The 26,074-nt window shown below is 37.8% G+C and overlaps 2 protein-coding genes across 6 annotated transcripts in view; both read left to right on the top strand.

Annotated features, from left to right (window-relative positions):
• Nucleotides 1–26,074, top strand: part of hoxb3a (homeobox B3a) — a 51,710-nt gene that overhangs the window by 12,714 nt on the left and 12,922 nt on the right. The window contains exons 1-2 of one of the 5 annotated variants that reach the window (XM_052550144.1): nt 415–569; nt 15,545–15,738. The gene's annotated coding sequence lies outside the window, so the exon portion shown is untranslated. Of the gene's footprint in view, nt 1–414; nt 570–7,289; nt 7,388–15,544; nt 15,739–20,524; nt 20,670–23,885; nt 24,420–26,074 lie in introns of those variants that run through there. The other 4 variants (XM_052550142.1, XM_052550143.1, XM_052550145.1 and 1 more) reach the window with 4 other exon arrangements.
• Nucleotides 9,960–14,065, top strand: hoxb4a (homeobox B4a). Its single transcript, XM_052550153.1, has 2 exons — nt 9,960–11,379; nt 12,397–14,065. The coding sequence occupies exons 1-2, from the start codon at nt 10,956–10,958 to the stop codon at nt 12,711–12,713; spliced, it is 741 nt and encodes a 246-aa protein (XP_052406113.1). The 5' UTR covers nt 9,960–10,955; the 3' UTR covers nt 12,714–14,065.

The raw sequence follows: 26,074 nt of genomic DNA, 5'->3' as shown, positions 1-26,074 counted from the left end.
AACACACACTTTCCATAATGTATATATAATTCACAAACGCTCTACTATGTATACCCCGTGTATTTCCGAGTCCTAGTAAACAAGCACTGAAACTTTAAACTTACCATGCGTGCCAAACTCCCCTCTACCTCTAAGTTTTGAGAGCCGAGTGGAGGTCCCCGTAGTGTACCAACGGCCACTTGCCTTTTGTAATTTTGCTTTTCCCTTTGCCCAAACTATACAAAAAGTAGCTATGACATTTACATGTCAAACGGATGAGCGTTTTATCTTGAAGTTAGATCGTAAAAATCGCCCAGGCCACAGATAGATACCCCTTACTGGCTCTCAAAAGTCACGTGGGGTCCATAAACTTAGTTTTATGGTTTTGGGGAGTTGACAATGTACTATATATTTCACATTCTAGAATGCAAGTGACGGTTTAACTGCTTCGAGGGGATTCTAAAGGGTCAGTTGTGAGAGGAAGAGCGTACCAGTAGGCCACTACAGTGCCAGTGTCAGTCGGTGCAATGTCTCTCCCGTTCTACTCACTTGGAGGCGGAAATATGGATAGTGGACCGTGCAGAGTCAAAGTAAGTTCAATTTAAGGCTGCATTGGCCGGTGATTTGATCTAGGAAGAAGTGGGAAGGAAAGGAGGGGTATGTCTCAAGTAGATGTGTCAATCATTTTGTTTCTGTGAGTGCAAGAAGATGTCCTTAGATATCAGTTGTGTCATATGCTAACGCGTTTTCACAAGGGAATTAGCATATGAACTTTGGTTATCCATTTTTTTTAACTTAAAAAAAATTAACCGTGTATATTAAAAGTGTGTGTAGCCTATGTGTATGTATGTATATATATATATATATATATATATATATACATATATATATATATATATATATATATGTGTGTGTGTGTGTGAGAGAGAGAGAGAGTGAAAATAATATATTTAAGTTTTATTTATATATTTTTATAGTTGTTGGTTTTACATTATATGGCGAATAATATTGAAAGAAAGAAAAGAAAACCATCTCTCTGGAACTCTCTCTTTTTCACACACACATACACACACACACACACACACACACACACACACACACACACACACACACACACACACACACACACACACACATAGACAACAATGTGACAATATGCCTCCCTAAGGTTCTACAAGAAAAGCTTTGTTCCTTCCCCGCCCCTGTATTTTCAAGGGAGGAAGCGCGCAAGGAACACACAGTTGTTATACTTTTTTAAATGGGCAACTGCAGCAAAGTATTTGGTTAGACTATGATATAACTTAGTTTATCAGACAAATAGCTATGATGATATAGAAACTCCTATGGTACAATTATACTTTCTGAATAAATATTTTTGATTGTTCTGTCAGAGCACTATTATCGCAGGAGGTCAGTTCGAGTTCAACTCAAGTATACAGTTTGAGCATATCACTGGCTTATATTACACTCAAGGCAGCGCGAGAGACCTCTTGATATATTTTTAATTTATTTTATCCACAAAAGTGAAACTAATACTTTTTTTCTGTTGTTAATTGTTATGTCCAGTAAATCAAACTACCAAACTTTGCCGTCACTACAGTTAGAGCGTGTAACTTGACTAGGCTCAAAGCATAATAATGCAAAACACTAATTTTAAAACGGTTGAACGGTTCCTAATATTAATAATCTTTAATAATCTAATAATTCAATGGAAATTAACACAAGTGATACTTAAGCTATTAAAACTACCATCTAAATTGCATATTTAAATTGCATATCATAAAAACTAAAAAAGAGAGCATGTAGCCTATGTATAAGTAACACAATATGTTGGACATTGATTTTTGGGACCGGCTTGAGGGACCTTTAACTTAATTAAAAAACACTTTGTAAATTAATCGAAAATTAAATACCTTATGCTTATTTTCTTTATCAAATACTTGTTTGGTTCTTTGCTGCTCCTCTGCATTTAACATAAACATTCCCTCCAACATAATAAATGTTAAGCTTTCAGGGTGTTTTACAGCCTACTTTCAATGAGTGTTACAGATTTTATAGCCCTCCATTTGGCATTTCTGCGTGTGAGAAAGAAGAAGCAGGAGGGAGAGAGAGCGCGCACACAAGAGAGAGTAAAGGAGAGTTAGTGTGTGTATGCGTGTGTGGGTATGTCCGAGCAGCAGAGTTAGGAAGTTTCAGGCCGTAAACAGGAAGGCGAAATTGTGGTCGCGAGCATGAGTCGAGGGCTACCGTTTCATTTTTCACAAGCTTCCTTTTTAATGATATGAGTGGGGAGGGCTCTGGCCTCCGTAAAAAAAAAAAAAAAAAAAAAGTGCGCATTCCTCTAGAAAACCACTTAAAAAGACAGGCGTCCATACAACCACAATCGAGGGCCATACTCATAGCATACAATGCAAATACAAAACAATGCAAAATGAGGAATAGCAATTTCCTTTTAGTGTTTATATGTACTGTGAGTCGCTAAGGCGACTGGGCGTTAATTCTAGGTGTGTTTGTGCGTCAGAGAAATATTTGCAGGGTGTGTGTGATACGTTTTGACACAAACTCAGGGGATCAAAGACTAGAGTCTCTGAATGTGGTCTGTGAAAGTTAGCCCATAGACGTGCGACTATTTTGGTATAACTGTACTTTTTATTGATGTAACGAGGTTTACAGAAATTATTTAACAGAACTTTTCAATACAAAGTATCCAGCATTCTATGTCCATTGAGCATCTGGTAACAACCAAAGATCAATTTCTACATTGATTTCCATGACGCCTCTATCATGTAGACGCAGCAATTTCGAACGTTTAAATAGCCATTTTAAGATTTACGCGTTTTGCATATTGATAAGCATATCTCATCCATAATGCATAGGGACGGGATCATCCAGGGGTCAGCAGACGGGCACTGCTGCGAAGGCACAAGCGCAAAACAATACAACTAGTCCATAAAGCTAAATTAAGTGATGTTTGCCTAAACATTTTTTTAATACAGTTTTATATAATTGTTTCATTTTTTTTTTTTTTTTACATATGTTTAAAGTTTTCAAATTAAAGCATAGACCAAAAAAAAAATATAATAATAAAAATCTTGACACTTTATGAAATTCAGAAAAGAGGAAAAGAAAGGGAGGACTGGAAGATGATAAAAAATAGAATTTGAACTTGCGTCGCCCGCTCGCCATATCCGGGCAACCACTAAGCCACAGCTTGATTATTCATATTACCCGTTTAAGACCGAATTCGATAATACAAAATACCTGATTAGATACTACAAATTCTGCAAATATTTAGGCTGTTTAATTATGAATTAACTATATATAATAAAAAGCATTAATTTACACAAACAGTTAAACCGTCTCGTTATAAGGTTAAAAAAGACCCTGCTTATTTTGTTCAAATGTTTTACATATGCATAAATCAAAATTAGACTATGATAATTTAAACATAAAATTACACAACGAACAACAAATGTATTATTGTTAATATAGCTATTTGCAATAATAATCTCAATATTTGGTAATTGTATTAGCCTAGAAAGAAAATTGAATTGGGGAATAGTTCGAATTAAACTTGAAAACATACCTAAAGTGATTATGATAATTTTACCATTTTTAAACTATATTTAAAATATTTAAATTAAATGTAAAGAAATATTAATGGCAAATAAATCAAATAATAGATTTTACTTTCCCGCATTTTATTTAAATGATCAGCTAGAGAAAATATATAGCCTATTTACGTGTCTTATGTGAAAGTTAGCATATAAACCGTTTGTTTTATATAAATAAAAATGCGTATGATATACTTTCTCCTCTAGACGTTATGCACAAGTTCGTTTTTTATCATCAGCTGTAACTCTCCTTCGTCACCAGCAGAGCCCGCTTTAGACCAAGATCATGATGTCTGGGGCTTTGGGGTGCTTCTTGTCGCCCTGTTCTAAAGCTTTTGAAACATTTAGAAATACGCGCTTTTAATTATAAACACTGAAAACGTTCCTAAATTCCATCCGACAGATTTAGAGTTTTTGCGTGATGTGAAATGTGCTAAATAACACTTTTAAGCATTTTGCCAATAGAAACTTACACTGTGAGGCAGCCTAGTTCAATGCTTTTGTCGTAAATCAGGAAGCATCACGCTATTGCTCAGGCACTAGATTGTCTCGTTCTCCCTTCTCTCTCTGTCTACGTTTAATCCAAAAGGGGCGAGAGAAGGTGAACATAGTCTCGTTAGAAGTGGCGCGAGATTTGGCGAGGTCAAAAAGTTCAGGGGTCAAAAGTTTACGTAGTGCGTGACTCGGTCGTTGGCTGCCGACTCACTGCGCTTGACCAATCGCTGGATGTCAATGGCAAAGTGGGAGAAGGAGAAGGAGAGGGAGTGAGGGGTTTCAGACTGTCTCTTTTGAAAAGATTAGAAAAATGACAGAAATAGCAGAGCTGAGAAGACCGGCTTTGTAACAAAGCACGTTCCCGCGAAAGGGTGTGCTGGGGAGAAAAAAAAGACAATCGATTCTTGAGGTTAGGGCATCAACTAAAAGATCTGATGTTGCTCTGCAAACCTTTTATAAAATGTAGCTTATTCATAGATTCATTTTATTATATTGCGTACATGTATTTTGTAAGAAGGCAGCTTGTTTATTAGACAAATAGAAATGAGGCAGTCAGAGGCAAATATAACAGATTGATTTATTCGTGTAGCCTACGTTAGAAACGTGACTCGAAAAAAAATCATTAATCGTTAGCCTACCTGTCAAAAATACAACAATGTCTTGTTTAAAATACATTATTAAAAACATATTATTTAATTATTTACTCTATACTTTATCACTTTTCTAATATTTTAAGTCCAAATATAAATTTAATATAAATATAATTTTTTTTATAAAATAATTATTTTAACTCTACACATAAAGCTTGGACACGGTTTCTGACGAGGTTTACATTTTTATGTCATAATATTCACGTGAATGTGAGAAATAAGAAACTTATATTTATGCATTTTGTAATTAAAATAACAAGCTTACTGTTCGTGAGTGAGCTTGTGATTTTGAGTGCGCTGAATGCGTGCTCAAAGCCATGCAAATCAAATATTCTCTTTTTCCGATTTCGAAAAGAACACAATTAGTTCAGCGGTGCCATAACTTTTATTTTGTTACAAGGCCAATTGTATTCCCCGTTTTTGTTCGTTTATCACATTCTCCTTGTTCGAAACGGAAGACCACCTGCGGTATTTTGTTTACATGTTTAAAATGTAGACAAGTTGTGAATAAACAAAGGAAATTTGCTTAAGCACATTTCCCTTTCTTAAGAAATTCAAATATAGTAACTCAAATCATAGGCCTATATAACATAATCCACCGATCGTCAGGAATAATTTAGCAACTAAAACTAAAAGTAAGAAAAACTAAATAAATCGTATATATTTATATAGCTATGTAGAGATTTAAACATGTAAATACTATATATATATATATATATATATATATATATATATATATATATATATATATATATATATATATATATATATATATATATAGTATTTACATGTTTAAATCCTTACATTTTACAAGGCGAAAAGATTGTGACGTTGGGATAAGGTCTAGTTTTAATTTTTTATTTCAGAAACTGAATACTGATTTTAAAGGCGTGTTCGGAATATGTTGAAAAAGCGCTGAGAAACTGGGCAATTGATAATTTGGCCATGAATATAAATTTTTAGGCACGAACATTTGGTCTAATGGTGGTGCGTCAGGATGATGTGAGGCTGAACGACTTGGTTTTCTCAGAAACAACGTACGTAAGTGGTGAATAATTATATTAGAAAACTCGTCCCATTTGGAGTTCAGCAAGAGTTCACTGAATTAATTTCCATTCCATCCTAGCATGTGCCGTTGCTGGGCAGTGTTTTACCCTCATTATATATATATATATATATATATATATATATATATATATATATATATATATATATATATATATATATATAGTAATTGTTGTTATCGCCCCTTAGCATGTGCCGTTGCTGGGCAGTGTTTTACCCTCATTATATATATATATATATATATATATATATATATATATATATATATATATATATATATATATATATATATATATATATATATATATATAGTAATTGTTGTTATCGCCCCTTAGCAGTTTTCGTGTTTCAAAATCTAGCGCTTTATAAATATATTTAAATATAGGCTAATTCTAAACAAATATATACATAAATGATTTATCCTACATGATTTAAAAAAAAAAAGGTTGCTCGTTTTTTCGAGGAGGCACTTGTCGTTACCCTTTGAAGCAGATCGACACAACGTGTTTTAACTTTTCGCACAATTTTTATTATTTTTTTATTAGGATATTTTTAGTTAACGAATTAAGGAACTTTTAACATATTCTAAATTGCATAGATGTAATTCTCGTTTCTAAACGAATATTTAGCTGTGTGTGTATAATAAACATTCGTTTTTATCATCTGGACTTTTAGATACACGCTGAACATCTCCTTTAGGGTTCTGAATACAACAAATAAAGAATTGCTCTGGTTGAACTGATTTGTGGGTTATAAAGCCTTTTTGAATGACCCCTTTCTCGAGCCATTTTTCTTCAAAGTAATGACCTGGGCACAATTCAATATGTGCGAGCAAACTATGCATGCATTACTATAGAACTTAAGAGTGGGAGAGACCCAGAGAAGGGGTGAACCGGAGGTCAGCGCGTCTAACAAATATTAAAATGTACTGGGACTCGTGACACGCCTCGCTGTTTAACAAAGACTGCCAAAGTGCGAGATTAATATGAAAACTTGAGAGTCCACAACAAAATGCCTTATATCGCCCAGTGGTATTGTAGAGCTCACAGCGGCTCTAGGCTTACGTGCATTTAATTTTTAGTGGTTTTGGGACAGAGAAGGCTGCGTTGTGTGGGGAAAGCCCCTTGTTGTTGCCAGCAACAAAACGCGTCAAAACGAAAAAAATAAGGCACGATTACTCCTGCTGTCGAAGTTGGTGGCTTGGTGCTTTTTTTTTTCTTTCTTATTGCTGCTTTTTCTGAGCTCTTGAGTCGGTTGAATGTTTTCATGGATGTTTTAATGTCCACATCTCTGTTATCGTCGCTTGATGTTAAAGAGGAGTTCGGGGGACCCACGGAAATGAGAGGGTGCGGAGCACACAAAGGTATCACGGCGAGGTCACGGGCTAAACCTGTGGCTTTGGAGAAAGGAGTGAGGGTGGGAGGGTGGGGGGTTCAGATGGAGGGACTCACAGGAACGGTTGAAACGAAAAGAAGGGCTTTGGAGAGGCGACAACCTCTTGCAAAGACTGTGCACGGCAAAGGAGTGAAGATATGGGCGAGAGACCATACCGAAATGAGAGGTGCAACGCTCAGAGTCAAAAAAGTAAGTAAAGAAAAAAGGCGCTTGATTTGCATATTGCCGCTTCTCTTCTGCAGGTGTTTGCTTGGGTGGACCACGTGCTCGCGCACACTGTGGCGAGAGTACGGGTCCCCCCTCCTATCATAACGGAGTTATGACTTTGAATTCAAGCCCCACGGAGTTGCACTGTTGCGTGTGTGGGTTTTATATGGTGAATATTTACCTTGGCTATAGTCTCTGAGCCGCGGCTTTGAATGCCTGTCGGTGTACACATTAACCCCATAATGAGGCAGATGGCTCGAGGTCCCCATGGCTTTTAGAAGGAGATGGCTCACGGGGGTGAAGGCGAGGTCGGGGACATCAGGGGGTGAAAGGGTTAGAGTGGACACCAAGGCTGAACTTTCTCCTTTGCTTTTAAATTTGCATCGATAAAATGTGAAATAAGGTAAGCTATATATGTTACATGCGAAGTAAAAGCTGAGCCGTCTAATCATTAAATTGTAAGTCGTTTTCATGTTTTCCACTCGGACATGGATACTAACGTGCTTCATTGCGAGGAGGTCGGCACGATTATTACCAAGCAGAACTCAAAATGAATTGAGAGAGAAGAAAAGAGTCAGGCAAATTGAAAAAAGGACTGAAAATGGCAGAGGCCCATTTGAAAAATTGCCAGAGCTTTGACTGCCAAACGCTAGGGGTGCTACAGATTTCTTTGATATGATACAATTATTTATTATTTTAATACAGATTCAAACTGCTCAATGAATGAAAAAGATTTTCAGTCGTTTGAGAATATTTCGATACTATTCGATATTATATTGATACAAGTTTTGAAACATTTCATTCGTTTATACTCTGGAGTCACTTTATAGTCTTCAGTAGCCTACATTTTTTGCCTGTGCCGCAGAAGAACAAAGGTCCTCCAGAAACCCTCCAGATTTAAATTTGCAAACAATATATATATATATATATATATGCATACACACACAATCCAAAAATAATTCAAATTTTTTTTTAATTACTGAATCAATATTTTAAATGTACATATCATACAAATCGAAAATATTCATTTAAACTGTTAGCTGTTTGACATTGTTTTAGTGTTTGATGGAAAATTATAGCGAATATTACGAGTAATCGTGAAATGGTGCTTGTTTATTTGAAATATTTAGGTACGCAACGACAATTTCGTTGGACACAATATTAATTTTACGATGTTGGTCTAGTGAACTTTTTTATTAGATTAGTAACTCTAGTAAATTGCTTGTAATACAGCTTTCTTTTCGTTAAGGTATGAAATGTGGGAGACGGAGCATTATGTATTGTATGTTTATCCATCATTTTTGTGTAGATTTACTGACGTAACATACTCCTTGCTGCTGTATTCGTATAAGGTCGATGATTTTTAATAGCAAGTAAACTGCAGTATCGAAAAATTAAAGGAAAAAAATATTTTTCCCAATTTCCCCATTTTCCTTACTTCTACTGTAGAATTAAATAAGGAAATCTTACCTTTTCTGTACATCTAAAAAACAGCCTTGGAATATCGGTGCATCCCTAAAACAAAGAGAAACTCCTTAGAATGAATTAGAAGTTCTTTATTTCCGAACGTTTTTCATGAAATGAGTGACCGAGTGTGTGGCGAGAGAAACGCTTGTTTAAGGAGCCATAAAATGTGTGCTCGGTGTCAGGGGGTTAGAGAACTATTGGTATTGCCCTATGTGCATATTTTATTGTTTTATACCCTCTCACCTCGCTATTTATTCGCCGTTTGACTGGTGTTTGCCGGCAACAAACAGAGGTGACCTGCCATAAAACCCACATGTTTTAATCCGGTGGCTGCTTCAGCTTTCTTTGACCTTTGTTGAGATCTGTCGAGGTCGCATTTACTTGATGGCCTGTGCGCGCGTTGTATGTTAGACATTAATTAATTATTTAAAAAATCATGTGTGGCCTGAATAAATGTTGTATAGTTGTATAAGTCTTAGTCTGTAGTTGTATGTTTTATTAATTGCCAACGACAATCTATTTTTTTTCTTTCGGATTTTAAACGTTTTAACAAAAATGAGCACATCAAGAAGACAAAGGTGTGTGCTTCGACCGTTCAGTATACAACGGAAGAGACGAAGAGTTTGAGTTCAAGGGTAGGAAAATTCCATTTCCCTCTCTGAGGTTGTGTGTTTAGTTTCAATGTAGAGGGAGAAATGCACGAGAAAAACTCCAGTGTTTACCACAAACCATTAGCAAAGTTTATAAAGGAAGCACCGATCCATTAAGTGGAGAGACAGATTGCTGATATCCTTGGAGGCAAACTGTTCCAGGTGCAACACTTGACACTGGGAAGGCACTGTCAAGGTGAGCAGGCTCTCTCAATACCTGCCAAGAAGATACCTGTCATCTATATATACCCTGTAGATCCGGATTTGTGTAAACAGACGCACAGTCACAAATTCGTATCTAGGGGAGTATGTAGTTGATGTACATTTCAACTTCAACGGGCAAAGAAGATGACAAAATAACTGTCGGTTTGATTTTAATGACTGTTTGGTAGTGGAATACTTCAGCAAGAACGAAAGTTTTTTTTTTTTTCCCCAACAACAATTTTTTTCTTCTTCTGTAAATTGTGTTGTAGAACCGAAGGGCGCTCATGATGTCACAAATATTTCCTGAGACTTTTCAAGAATTTGAAAATAGAAAGATAATTCGAAATGAGCAAAATAATAATAATAATAATCTGTAGGCCTACAGACTTGCACTGATGAATGATTATCTGAATGCGGTGATTTTTAATCATTATTATCAGTAAACATCGAGAAATATGTGCTGCTGGTGTTAATGGTGAATTGAGCACATATATTACTATTCAGTGTGTGTAGATTTGGCACAGAGGATAAACGCGCTGTTTGGAGGAGAATGACGGCAGACACCGTTTAAATGCAGAAGGTCTCCTTTGTGATTTAGGAGGCTTTGTAACCTGAATTAGTTGATGAATTTTCTATCGATCTTAAACAAGCCCAGATTCATCTCTGACACGCTGCTCACGCCACGACCATTCTCTCGGCTTATTAGCGAGTGCATTTAAGAGCTTGGCCAAAGGAGAGCTTCTTGCATCACTTTCCCCTGGTACCGCTTTTCAGGAACACTGGCCAAAATTAAGCAGGATTTCTGTTTCTCCAAATCTGAAACGGCTCTTTGAAGAGGTGTAGTAATGTTCTCAATGTGCAGATGAACTGAGAGGGACTGGGGGCGTGACTTTCTGTGGGGCTGCTAGAATCCAGCATGCCTTTTCGCCGTGTCTGCTTTCGCTTGTTATTGTTTTGATTTACTCACTATCTCATCAAGCGCATAGGAACGCCTGAGAAAGTATGGAATTTTGGACTGTTCCGAAATGAGTCGATGAGCGCGGTCTAAACTGACTAATCCCATTTCCTTATCCGGGAATCGCGAAGATCCACGCCATTGGCTGGCGATGTCACATGGACCCTTAACTTTGTTCACTTGACAGAAAGTAGGAGGGTTCTACCAAACAGGAAAACGAGTAAAGGGATACATATAAATTTTAGTATATTTTGTGTGCAATTCAAAGAAATTAATGGCCATGAGTTCCTATTTGATCAACTCTAACTATGTGGACCCCAAGTTTCCACCATGCGAGGAATATTCCCAGAGCGACTACCTACCCAGTCATTCTCCGGACTACTACAGCGCCCAGAGGCAAGACCCCTCGTTCCAGCATGAGTCGATCTACCACCAGCGGTCGGGCTGCGCCGACCCACCCTACTCATCGTGCCAGGGTACGGGGCAGCCTGCCGCGGTCATCTCTCCGCGAGTTCACGTTCTACCCACAACCGCACTCTCGACCCCTCTCCCTGAACCAAGCCATCACTGCGACTCGGTAACTCCGAGCCCTCCGCCTGCCTGCGGTCAGACTCCCACTAGCCAAAACACTTCAACGGTCACTTCAAGAAAAGATCCCGTGGTATACCCCTGGATGAAGAAAGTCCACGTAAACATCGGTAAGTGCAGCTAAACTTCTATTACTAGTGTTTCCGTGCGCAGACAGCTCAGCCACTTTAGAAAGCATAATGTCCGGCGTTAAATCTATTGCTCCCCTTATGAAGTTGTCCTTGGTCGAGATTTACGATCGTCTGTTTGCAGGGCAATATAATTACGCCCTCCATAAATTTTTATTGCACTCCTTCTTTAAGCTCTGTCGGGGTCTATGCAACTTTCTAGTTCTAATTTCTTCCCGAGAAGAGGTTTATGAGTTCTCATGTAATCCATAAGTTAAGTTTTATGTTTTAGTAATTTGATTTTAAGTGACTGGACGGATCAATGTGTACTTTACACTGTCACTTAACTATCGTTAATAAAAAAAAGTTTTATGGGTGCTAAAAAATAATAATAGCTATGAGGACGATAATAAAACAGTAATGGCAATACAAACAGTCGGACTCTTTTATAAACTATTATTCCGCGATAATTAGTGCTTTTATTCATTGCGCTGCCGTGGTGTGCACTGAAAAGGGGGCAAACTCCGTGTTTGCAAAATCACGGCTTAACATTAGTCGCCCATAGCCAACTAGATTATGCTGTGCCCTCGTAGTGAACTGCTGAATATGTAGTTTTTTAATGAATCATTATTTAAAAAATCGTATATCCCTATTGTTTTATCTTGTGCTGCCATTACTGATTTATTCTGAGCAATACATTCTGGAAAACAGTGTCACTGTCCCGACAATACGCCATTGCTTGTCTTAGACAATGGCCACTTTTTTTGTTTTGTTTACCATTTTTGCATAACCGAACCTTTAAACAGTCACATTGTATACTTGCAAATACGAGATAGACATATAATTTGTTTAATGTTTAAATAAATTTATTTCATTATAGGCTATTATTATAGCGTGTGCGCATCTGATTGTTCATGAACTGGAGTGTACATATCTACGTACGTGTGAATGTGTTTGTGTGTGGCTGTGTGTGATTGTGTTATACTCTTTTGTAACTTGTCGCTCTCTGTATCCCAACAGTGAGCCCAAACTACTCAGGGGGTGAACCCAAGCGCTCACGCACAGCCTACACGCGGCAGCAAGTCTTGGAATTAGAGAAAGAGTTCCATTACAACCGCTATCTGACTCGCAGACGGAGGGTGGAGATTGCCCATACACTATGCCTATCCGAACGACAGATTAAGATTTGGTTTCAAAACCGGCGCATGAAGTGGAAGAAGGACCATAAGCTTCCCAACACCAAAATACGCAGCAGCTCTGCCAACAGCAATTCAAGCAGCGGCCCGACACTGGGAAGCAATCAGAACCGAGCAAGCGGACCTCCGCCAAGTCTATAGCCCTCCACTGTTGCCCAAAACACGTACAATTATAAAATCTAATTTTCTGGAGTGTAGAACGTGGATTTTACCCGCGTTGTGTCTCCCAACTCTCCCCTGCACTCTAATTACAGGGATACAATAGGAGGAAGATGTGGGGGAAAGGAGCAAAGAAATTGTTCATCTTTTATCAACACTAAAAATGGGTGAAGACTCGAACTCAAACGCTACTTTAGATGGGTTGCCTTCCCAGTCTGGTTCCCATTTTTATCCCCCCACGCCTCTCCTGCTCACTCGCCCCTTCCATAAGCACAGAAGGCGGCAGATAGTTTTCAGACTTGGTGAAGATGGATCCGTGTTTCATCTTTAATCACGCCAAACTCGGCCCCATTTGTCATGTTTACTCTGTGGTACAAAGGATGAACCGTAGGCCTGCCCATTACCTCGACGTCTAGCGTTGTGCTTAATAAATGAGTCGCTCTGCTTTGTCAAGAAGCCTTTTCTAACTCCCTTTATTCCCCTGGCTTAAAATAACTAGCCGAGTGTTTTTCAACTGATATGAAGTTTTGTATTTTGTAGCAATTAGGTTATTTTGCATTTGCTATTTGCATTTCGAATGCTATGCCAATGGGACAGGGTTTATTGTGCGTGTGGTCCATTTGTCGCTCATTTAAAATACAGGGACTGGTTTGCCTCGCCTGTTTAGCGCATTTCAGTTTAAGAACAGCAAATTACTTATTAGTTGTTATTCATATTAAATATAATATAAAAGTTCCATGAAGCTGGACGGCTAGATATGCATAACCAAAACCGGTACAACGCAAAGCATTTTAATGAGAGCACTGCTAAGTACTATTTGAATTACCTCAATTGTATTTTTGTTTTTTATTCTTTGGTCTTGTTTTATGAAGTGATAAGTTTAAGTTCTTTGGACTTAATGGCAAATATCTGCAATAGCTAATATCAGCATTTGTAAGTTGAAAAGAAATTTAAGTTAAATGTGGCCAGGGTGTATAGAGAAAGGTGCGTATATTGCATGAGTAAATACACTATATTTTCGTTTATTCTTTATTATGTCACTACAAACCTTGTTTTGCTTTATGGTACATAGACGTGCACATACAACATTTCTTTATTCTTTCTTTCTTTCTTTCTTTCTTTCTTTCTTTCTCTCTGAATTGTATTCATTTTATATTATTATTATTATATAATTTTTACATTCCAAAGATCAGTTTTCTCACTGATGAATTGTAAATTTCTCCTCTTACATGTTTGTATTTGGTCTTCTTTCTGCTTGTACCTTTCACTGTTTACCTTTGTTACATGTAAATAGCTCTAGAAATTTAATAAATGGCGGAAAAGTATAATCTTTCTTCATGTGTCATGTCTTCTTGTGGATCTTAAAGCTAGATATGCTTATTTTAAATACATATTTCTTGTATGGGTGGATACTATCGTCCTCTGTTTTGTTAAAAAACACAATTTAATTGAATTTGGCTTGCCACTGCGGATTTTCGTTAGGCTTGTAGCACTCGCCTGTCTTGAACATCACTGCATATCTCTCCAGTGATTTATATCGCTGCATTGCGAGTAATCCTGGTACATTACGCCTTGTAATCTTATTCTAAATCACAAAACCCTTCCTTTCTGTCTCGTCTCTCCTTAATTTAACGGTGCACAAACCCTCTGCTCAACGATGCCATGAATGCGCCTAAAAATATGGATCCATGTTCGAAAAAAAGCAGAAGTTAAATAGTTTCTCGGCTCGTGGGCTTTTAATGCTTTAATGAGTGTAATTCTTGCACAACAGTTTCGCGACTGTTTGCCAGCGCAAGCTGTGTGTTTTTTATATTACAAAGGAGCGGGTCGGTGCCATAGCTCAAACCCTGACAACCAAATAGATAATCAAGAAGACAAATGGCTTCTTTTGGAAGGCGCAGCCCTTGTATTAATTTTCATTTTCTTTTCTCAGAGCAGGTATTGAAAATATAGAGCCGGAGAAAATAACATTCCGTTTGCTGGCGTTGAACTTTACACAAAAGTATGGCCTTAAATTGGTCTTCTCGCATTCCGTGGCACCGAGAAGATTTTCTATTACTTGCTTGTTGATATCAGACAGGCCTTTTCGCCACACAGCCCACTAAAGCCATTTGTCTGTTTGCTCCCTTTTATTTATGAAATGCTGTCTTAAAACTTAACGTCAAACATTTTAAAAGGCAAAAAATGTGAGGCAGTAAAATAATATGAAGACCATAGTTGAAAGTTGAAATAATTAAATGTACACAGTTATGTACGTATTTGTTTTTCTATAATATAGTTGATAATATTTTGTTTTATTGTCTAGGCTAATACTGATTACAGTGGCATAAATATTAAAGAGTTTTTAATATATATATATATATATATATATATATATATATATATATATATATATATATATATATATATATATTTATATATATATATATATATATATATATATATATATATATATATATATATATATATATATATATATATATATATATATATATATATGTGGGCCCAATTTTTACATCCAACTTAAATGTATTTTAACATGTGTCGCTCAAAGGCTACTCGAGAACTTAGATGAATTTGCGTGTGGCATCTGTATAGACCTTGGAATCCTATTGTTGTCACACACATTTTATTTTCTAAAAAAAAGCCATACTGATTTGAATAGGAGAGAACAGACTTCTTTTGAGGGCCTCAAAAGTTCACCACCATTATTTGCAGACAGAAGCCTAAAGAAAAATGTGAGAATTATACAGAAAAATAATTAATCAAAGCTTCTCTTTAAACAAGTCTTCTCTCCTATTGTCATTCGGCAGCACAACTGCTCGGACCTTCTGCTAGGAGGGGAGTGAAATCTTGAAGGGCACTTGAAGACAACCCCCCCCCATCTTCTATTCACTAAGTCATGCCACAAGAAAACTTTTTTGGCGAGGGATGTCCCATGAAGAATCTATTAAAAATGTTAGCGCGAGTGAGAATCTTCGCAGGACGAGAGATGGCCGCGTTTAAGGTACAGTACTTTTCTTTTATTTGCAGCACTTTTAGTGTTTTGAGTTTTATTGCTTTCTCGCAGTTGGGTAGCAGAGGCACATTTGTCGTGTTGCGCCTCGGATGGGTTTTATGGTTGCTTTTACAGTAAGGGTAGCTTTTGGGAACCGGTTGTCGTGTGTTTATGATAGATTCTAGGTGTGTGCCATCACAACTACAGTGGTAGATGTTTTCCTTTTCGTCTTGGAGTAACGCATCTGTAGCATTGTCACATGGAGTATTTGTGGGTGTTGTTGCTTAAGTAGTATGGATTGCAAAAAAAAAAAAAAAAAGCGTCTGTTTGTCCATTCTTGTGCGCGTGAACACGCATCTGTCTTATATCAACATTGTGAATATGCATGAGTTGCAATGTGCCACATACACATACACATGTAAGACACCTAAGTCTCCTAGCTGTGAACATGTCATGCTGCCCTGATGACTGTAATTAATGACACTTTATTTCTTTTGCACTTTGTTTGTGTGCGTGTATGCCTTTCAGACAGAAAGACTCTTTCTCCAACCTAAAACGCCTTTTTATTCCATCAGAGAGCTTGGGTGGCACACAGGTGCAAAGTGGCCGGTTTCGAGAATAAATTATTCGATGCTCTGTTGGTCAGACAGGAATGAAAAGCACCGAAGAGAATGTCTCGAGAGCAACTATTTGCCTAAACAAACGACTTGTATCAAATTGCTTCAATTGGATGTTGTGTGCTTAGATGAGCACCAGTGCTCTGATACGGGCTCACCGCCATTTAACCCCTGCAAATCAATCTTTTTGTGCGTATTGGAGAAAAGGCCAGTGGTTCTGGTTTAAGGCTTTCGCCTCCCTCTGCGGACCTGTGTGGCATGAAGCGTGGCAAAAAAAGACAAAAATATTGAAACTGATATTGAGGGAAGTTGAAAAATCGATTCTTGCAGCAGGCAGTCAGAATGGCAGCAATGGGTTCAACTGGAGGACACGTTTTTTTCTGACCGATTAGGTCTGTTGCGAAGGCTCAGACTGACCCTTCTGAAACCCTTGACCCGACGCGGACAGGACAGCGCTACGTGTTACATGGTCAACAAAGTCCCAGGGCGAGTTTGTCATAACAGCGCGGCCGGGGCACTGTAACCCGAGGGCACCGTGCTATCTCTTCACTCAGACAGTCTGGTAAACTCTCGGGGCCCTTAAAACAACAGCAGCCGTGGCCTTGCAAAGACCCATCCTAAAACATCTCTCTCGTCTTCTGGTTTGAGCAGCTTGTGAAAGGCCCCAATAGTCACCAATGCGTGTCAAGACCTGCAGAATGCACACCGCGAGATTACTTTACGATTTCCTTTCTATGTGTTTCAGTAGCTGTAACACTGTGAGAGAGGCCAAGAGGGCCTTCCGCTCCACAAATATGACGACTATTTTGTGTGACAACGCCTCGCATTGTATCATGTAAGCCCCCTCCTTCTTGCTCTCCTTGTTCTGGTCTTTACTCCCTCCTTCAAGGTTTGTTGGAAAGCTCGCCGCTCGGCCTTGTAACGCTGATGTGATGGTGTGTTGCCTGTTTTAGCTCACGCCGCTAATTGCGAAACAAATAGCCCTCGTGCATTGCTGAATTATTATTGTGAAAAGCCACGGAGCGGAGGTCAGCACCGCGTAGTCACAGAGATATATGGCCCGCGCACGCCAGCTTTGTGGGCCTGGGCTGAGAGCCTGTTTGTGTGTGTGTGTATGTGCGTGCGTGCGTGTGTGTTTGTGTGCATTTTAAAGAGACACATATTAAGTAAGGCAAATCACCATTGTTAACATTGGTACCAAAAAGCAACCCCTCCCTTTTCTGCTGCATAACTAATCTACTATTTCATCAATATTACTGTACTATAACCGATCTCTATCTACACTTGGTCTACTACAACCGTTTAGTAAATATGTTTAATCTCTTGTTTTGAAAAAAAAATGCAGATTAGGCTTGCATTTATTTCTTTAACTCTCCGTATCTCTCCAGCCGGGCTCCTCTTCATTCGATATTAATATTTAACTAACTGAATGGTTGCTGCGATACAGATTCCATTATTTCCTGAGATAGCGAAGAGTAATGAGTGAGCTCACTAAAGAGGAATATTCAGGTGCTTTATTTGTTACTCTTGGCTTCTGAAAACGTGACTTCTCATTTAATTTGCAAACTAACAGTTCAGGCACGCTGCAGTTATTCCTGATGCAGATCAAAATGATACGGTTCGCTGATAGCACGTGGAAATATTATTATTTTGAATTAAAATGATTGTTATTGCTAATAATAATAATAATAATAATAATAATTTAAGACGCTACATTTTAAACAATATTTGGGCTAATCTAAATCCTTTCCCATTGCAGTTTCACGACAAACGAACCTGACACTTGGGTTTACCTCAACAAGCAGCTGTCCTGCGAGTCTCACTATCAAAGAATATAATTTTTTAAAAAGGCACTACGCCTTCTGCCGCTTTTGACAGATTTACAGTCCCCAATAAAAGAGGGTATGCTCAGTGCCGTAAATCAATCTCCGCCGCTCTGTATAAACCTAGCCTTTAGCCAAACCTTCTGTTTACTTAAGCGCATGTAAAAATCTGGGAAATTCATTGACTGATTTTTTTCCCCCTTTATAATCTGAACTCTCTCTTCTCCAATAATAATAATAATAATAATAATAATAATAATAATAATAATAATAATAATAATGTTTATACTGTTGATCTTGCTGATGCACTTTTAGTAAATTACAACTATTAAAGAAATATCAATGGATTTATTACTTGCATTGTAAAAATCTGGGGAATACATAGAATATATTAATATACTTAAATAATTTTAATGTAAATAAAATTTTAATATAATCCCTATCCCAGTAATTTTAATATAAATCCAAACCTATTTTCGACGGTTATTTTAAAGATTCGGTTTCTAGATGTTTGTTATTTCGTTTTAACTTTGCAGATGATTTGGCCACTATTTGAAATACGGCTTTTAACTCTATTCCCATTTTCCTAAAACAATTTAAAGACATGCATGGAAAAAAACAACAACAATCGCATTGTACTTTCAAATGATTTTTATTATTGGGTACTTTTTAAATTTCTGGTTTGAGCATAACTAAAAAATACAGACCTTTATAATTTTTTTTTTGAAAAAAAAAAAATATATATATATATATCGTGATTTATTATTTCACGTATTTTAAAAGCATACGTGCAATCCTTATCCATGGGAATCATACAATTGAATTGTATTCGTACAAAGCAGTTAACAGAGTCACAATCATACATGCTCTAATCTTGATAGACTTTAATGCTTAATGTTAACATTGATATAATTCACACATAGTTCAAATACAAATACATCATATGCATTTGTTTGTATTAACACAGCCCAGCCACAACTACCAAATGAGAAAATGCATGGCCTGAACAACACTTTTGCAAAGAAAATTGCAGAGGTTCAATTGCACATAAAGCTTATCTTTATTGCATTTACATTCTTTGGCCAAAAGTCTAATTGCATGATAAAAACTGCTGCGATGCTGGCCTCACTTTACTCGCGCGTCTTATTCGTTCCTTCGAGCTGTTTTGACTGAAATTAATTTGGGAAAAGACAGTTCAGATTCTTTGCTAGACTTCTTCGAAGAACAACAGCAAGTCAGCCTATTGTTTGACCTTCAAAGTCTCTGTAGTGCTCCGTTTCTTTTGACTCAGCCCCAGGTCTATTGTTTCCGTTTTTCCTCAGTGCTGTGCAGAAGGGCATCCTACTATTGTTGCTTAGGTCTCGCGGCAGGGTCTCCAAAAGAGATCTTCTCCCCTTTATCTGTCGCATGCTACCTGTCTTTGCACAGCCTAAGAACTCCAGAAAATATTAATAACAATATTAATAATAATAATAATAATAATACAAAATAATAAGAATAACAGCTTGATACCTGGATATAGATACATTTGGGCTAAATCAAACATCTACAACTCTACCAACTTGTTACAAAAATGCTCTCTGCATTAGAAACATTCAAACAGTTAAACTGACTTAATTTCGATAAAATGTCATAAACGCGTGGTTGTAGTGTTAAATAAGCTGGCAAAGAATCAGTGATGAAAATTGGGTATGTGATATCAGTTGTAATGCCAACAGCCATTCATCAGAGTGCTTGTTATCGTAAGAATTTCTTCACACACACACAGAGAGAGAGAGTCTATTTTTTATTTATCATTATTTAATGTATATTCAAAGTAATGTTGCAAGTAAATCAAACAAGAAATCAATATAATATTAAGACAATATTTTGGCTTGAAAATGATAGCAAAGTAATAAAAACTAAGTTAAATATGAAACGCTGATTACAGATGTTAGCTATTTCACAGGAACATGACTGAATACGCAACTAATATAGGCCTACGTTAAAAAAATTGCTTAATTAAAAAAAAATGTCTGTAATAAAAATACTTAGGCGTATAAAAGACAGAAAACTTGCACGTAAATGAACCCATTATAATTATCTATGCATACAATATAGGTTACCATTTACCACATCCGCTCGTGCCATAACAAACTTTTGTCTTTACCTTTGTCCTGAATAGTATGAAGATTTTCATTTTACGAATAAAAAGGACAGAAGAGCATGTAGTGTAGCGGTGGAGTGTTGGGTCATAGTAATCCCGCGAGCGTGCAAGCCATGGTGCCCCCATCCCCCTCCTGGTCACGTGATTCATTAAATAATTAATGCAGTGGTTGCAGAATAGATATGTATTCGTCAGGAATATCGCAGACATGGTCTCCTAGTGTCTGACGTGAAATTCAACTGTCCTTTTAAAAACAAGCCCTATAGCGGAGCGAAAAAAAGCACAGGCAGAGACCCTCGCAGAGGCTGCAATAAAACAAATTTGGACGGGGGAGCGTCTCACCGTGTGAAGCTTGTGAGTATACGAGGAAACGGGGAACGCCACTTCGACCGCCGCCACCGTTCCAGGCTTACCCGGCTCCTTGCATTTATTTGCCGTTTTGTGGTGTTGTGGTAAATATCGTCCAGAAATACTCATCCTCGCCATCCCTTGTCATCATGCATGTATGTATCACAAACCCATTCCATCGTTTAAATTCAGCTGCCAACAGGAGTGATGCGACATGTCATAGCATTACACCATGCTCTCTATTCATATCATGTATATATATTTTGAAAAGCAGCGTGTTACTCTTCTTTTCTTCACCGTCCCTGGTAAACCATCTTTCTTCCTTCCTCTGCATGTCCCCCTCTCTCTCTCACTCTCTGTACCGTCTTTTCAGCCAGCTACTTCTCTTGATTTATAGTGATATGTGTGTCAGCGGCAGCGGGGCTGCCATTGTGTATTTGTGAGGGAGTTGTGTTGTTTATAGCCGTCTTCGCGATAAATCATTTCTCTTTGAAAATGATGGGCGAGCGACGCTATGTGCGGGAACGAGGAAGAGATACCCCGGATTATCGTTTATGCTCGCCGCCTCTGTGTTTTGAAAACGGCCCGCGAACCCTTCGCTTTCGCCCTCTCCCTTCATCTTTAACCCCACAAGTTGATTATCGCGAACGATTTACGACAATTGATCAGCGACTAATATGAAGGCTAAGTAGCTGCAGGTCTTGAGTTACTGAATATGCAATTACCAATTAAGGGAAGATTTGTTTAAATTTGGCAAAACGGGAACGCCTCGTCGCCTTGTAAATCTCATAAAAGTGTCCGCGCCCGCCAGGAAACCCATAGCCAGGGGTCTCATACCTGGACTGCAGCTGTTTTTCTTCATGGTGTAAAAACCTAATTGGAGCACTTACTGAGCAGAAAGGGGCAGCTACTGCTTTAGTTTATTCTTAACTAGAACACTGACAGAGCTTGAATTGCCTTTAAGCTAAAAGAGGGTCACGGACTAGCCTTTCAGACACAAAGAAAATCTTTTTTTTTTCTCCTGAAAATCCTTTTTTTTTTTTTTTTTTTTTTTTTGGGACACAAAATATTGTAAGATTTAAGAGTAATGTTTTCTGATTTGATTGAGTACCAAAGGCTTTGTTAGCCTTTCCATTGTTACAACCCTTCTTTTCCCTCTTACAAGTGATTTCAATACTGTGAAAACTAAAAATAATATCACAGAAATCTGCCTCATTGGCTGGCATGCTATTTGAACTGGATTCCCCCCTTATCTGCGCACGAGGAGGAGGCTTGTCAAGTGAGCGACTTTACCTGTAGTAAATCTTGCTCGTGACGTGTTAATGTTATTTCGTAGTGATGGCAGTAATTGTGCAATGCACATACAGAAGACGACCACAAACAAAGAAGTTAATCGATCTTTATTATTTTATTCACACAAACATAAAAACATGCACTTATTGTAATCTGTGGGTAAAAGGTCACAACAAAACTATAAGTGTTATTGTTACCGATAACAGCAATAAATGAGCAGCTGGGATAATAATAATAATAATAATAAAATCAACAACAACAACCTTTTGCTCTAAAGCATTGCCATTGTTTTATTCACATCCTCTCCACCTGGGTAATACAAACCTCTGTGTAGCAGAATTAGAATTACTCCTTGGCTCCTATCAAATATTAATGGGCACAACGGCATGGCGAGCTCGTTCAAAATGTATAATTCCAGCAGCGCTCCTTGTTGCCGGGCGCTGTGTCAAAAACAATATCCGAGCTCATTTTAGAGGATGCGCAGGGGGCGAAAAGATGGGACATTTTTTCGTGCAGGGACTCGCCAGGCGGATCTCATATCTGATTTCACGAGTTTAGTGACAGCCGAGGTTGAATAAATGATTCAAAATGCCAGTCAGTTTGGATAGACATTAAGAGTCCCTATATCTATGCAGAAAAAAAAATATAGCCTATTGTTCATGTGTAGTTATACAATTAGATTTATCACAAAAGTTAGTGAAACAAAATAACATTTATGCAACAGAAACCTTTTATTTATTAAATAATTAAATAAATAAATAAAATATTAAATGTATAACTGTAACGTTTAAAATCTTTAGCATGCGAGTCGTACAAATTACGAGTAATGTAAGTATAATCAGCATTAAAATCGTGGAGTAAAACTATTTAAATGCCCATAAAGAGAGCAAACCCAGATAATTGTACATCAATTTATTTTCCGTTTAGATAATTTTTTGTAATGGATAGACCTGTATATATGACTGGAGATCCTTCTTGGCCTTTTTTCTTTTTGCCAGACTGTATTCCGTTATTTCACCACTAGCAAGTTTCCTTAGGCTTTGGATTGGATGTCGGCCATATTGTCCTCTTATTGCATCTAAATGTACACTAACAAGATGGAGCGATGTATAAACTAAACTGCCGTTTCGCAATTGAATCTTCAACCTTCTATCATTTTGACTAATTTAAAGCAAACATTCCCACATTTGACAGAGCAGACATAAACGCAAGACAACTCAGTTGTATAATAATAATAATAAAAATAATAATGAGAAAGAGAATAATAATCAAAAGATCTCGGCATGGCTAACTTAGATAAAGCACACATTTTTCTGTGGAATGTTATGCAGTAAAACCACTAAACGCTCATAGTTGTGTTTTCGCCATCACTAAACAATCGGACAACAATCATAGCAAATACTCATCTTTCACTTAGCATGGTGGCCTAATGCAATCATGTCTTTGGTTCCATACGGAATCTTGTAGCCCCTTTGTCTTTCATTGGATTCGTCATTTTATTAGGCAAGCAGTAGCAGTTGTGTGTAGCTACAATTTATTTCATGTTAGCTTAGGTGAGTTTTCCAGGTGTTTCCCCTGTCTCCTAATGCACGAATAATTACCCGTTTGGAAATAAATCAATATCAAACCTCTCTCTAATTCATAACGGTCTACACCGAGCAACGATTGAAAGCACATGAAAAATGAGCAGAGCAACGCTATCCAGAGGCTACATGCTGGATTTCCATCCATTTGAGGAGCATGGGGGAGCGCGATAAGAGAATTCAGCCGGAAATGTTCAGCCAGAGTCTGGCTTTTTATGCAGTGGCTAAGAATAGCATGGATACTATCATCACACTTTTAAACAAGTTATAATTGAACTTCCGTCTATGTCTGCTTGGTGTGTGTAAGCGCACGCGCCTGTTGTTTTCTGCTATCTCTGCGTGGGTAGTGTACAACCTAGCACACAAAAGCCTCGAAGAACGAACTCCAAGTGCAGTGACTTGAAGGTTTGCAGTGTAAGGCTAGTGAAAGCAGGCAACATGCATTAGGGCAAAGCTATCAACACAAAACCGACTGAAGCTACCATTTAAAAAGACTGCGCAAGATTATATTTGTAAACTCGAGAAAGCGCCAGCAACGCGCTTTAGCTATTTATTGGAATTTGGCATCATTCCCTTAAAATGAAAAAAGGAGACAAGAAACGTGTTGGATGTCGACAGGGAAGGGAACAATTATCGGAATGAGGTTGACCGTGTTCGCCCTTGCCGAAGCCTGCAGGTTGCAGTAACCATATGGCCCATGTGTTGGCCCCGTAGCCGTGCAGTCCCCTATTGGACAAACGAACCCCGTTGGCTTCTCCACCCTGTGTGTCCTGTCAGTCCACTGGTTCACTAGTTCACCGTGTCAATCTACCCTGCTCCGCGCAAGCAGCGAGAGGCGAGCAGACAGCTTGAGGCTAGAGGTGGATTCTTTCGCCTGCTGGTGAGTGGTGCTCCAGAGCAGTTACACGCCAAGACTCAGAGCCTGGGGTTCGGCTGAAGGAACAACGAGCTCCCGGAGTATTGGAGCTTGTGGACGCCTAAGTGGAGTGCGCGCGCATTAACAGTTCCCAGCTCGCCTATGAACGTTTTGATCCACAAAGTAGCCTCATTTTGTTTTATGAAAACGTTTAAATCGATAAGGAAGCTATAAAACATTACCTTCTCGCATCGAGCAACCATTTATATACACCTATAAAACAATCCTTGCACGGCAGTCAATCGGCTCCGTCGTTTTGCGTAAATATTCCAAAAACAAAGACCCATATTCGGCGCAGAGATCGGGAAGAATGCTGGATGTCAGGTAAGATTTGCAAGCTTCGAATGATACCGCATGCCTGGACTCTTCCTTGTGTCCCGAGCTCTTCTGCCGACAAGTCATTAATTATCCGTTGTGTGACCCAGAGTCATCCTTGGGTGTGCCCGACTTCGAAAACTTTTTTCTTTGTTTTCAAACAACCGAAGACACTTGCTTTAAACTGGTAACCGATGAGGGCTACAAGTTGGCTCATTCCCCACATACCTCACTGCTTTTCTTTTATTAGCCTGTTAGTTTAGTTCTGTTTTTTCTTTCTTTTTTTCTTTTAACTTTAATTTTATCTACGTTATACCTCCTAAGTTTCCTCGTTAGTTAGCATAATATCTCAAATGCTCACTGATTGGAAAAGCGTGGAGATTCGCACAGAGGCCTGAAAGTGTAAAAAGAAGACAGATTTATGACCTTAACGGAGGATTGCTTATTCTACTAACAGCTTCTAAATTCGACCTTTGCTTTGCTCTCTACTGAACGCGCAACAGGTATCCCAAAATGGTCTTATGGCCATTTTGACTTGTTATTATTTTGCAGTTTAACTGCATATAACACGATTGGTGTCCATAAAACCTACAGTAGGCGCAAGCTGTCAAATAAGGTTATATAGGAGCGTCTAATAATTCAAATGTGGCCTCAAGGTAGACGGCTATATTGAAACATAAGATCTCTCTTTGGTCGTATAAAAACGTGGAATTAAAAAAAAAAGAAATTAAATACATAAATAAATACAAATTTAATATATATATATATATGAATGAGGTAATGTGGTTATGATTGATTTAGGAGACTATAAAAATTAATCATTTAAAAATATATCTTGCCTAAAACTCTTTCGTCTAGTATAAATATTATATTATTTGTCCTTTTTAATGAAAGAAGACGGAAAAAATAATATTATATTATAGGGACAAAAGAAATAATATGATTAAATGTCAACAAACTTTGACTATAAATCACTTAAAGGTTCTGACACAAATGTTTGACATCAAACAAGTGAAAACTACACTGTCACTTGCAGACATATGCGCCAAAAGGTACTACAAGCTCATAAAACATCCCTCTGAGTAAATCTGCGCGCTTTGACACATTTTGAAAAATCTCTTCACTAAGTAGTACTTTTGGTTTTGTTGTTGTCTTGGTGGTCGTTTGCCCAAAACAGAAATTGTGACCAGCGGTTTCCGTGAGCTAGTGTACAGGTCTGAATAAAACCACAAAAGTCTAAGTGGATATAATTTAATTGATTTTATCATAAATCACTGACAGTACAGAAAGAGGGCTAGTTAGAG

This window comes from Carassius gibelio, chromosome B3, assembly GCF_023724105.1.
Source record: "Carassius gibelio isolate Cgi1373 ecotype wild population from Czech Republic chromosome B3, carGib1.2-hapl.c, whole genome shotgun sequence".
Taxonomy (NCBI): Eukaryota; Metazoa; Chordata; class Actinopteri; order Cypriniformes; family Cyprinidae; genus Carassius; species Carassius gibelio.
Note: the sequence above shows the minus strand (reverse complement) of the source record. Positions and strands in the feature narration are given on the sequence as shown.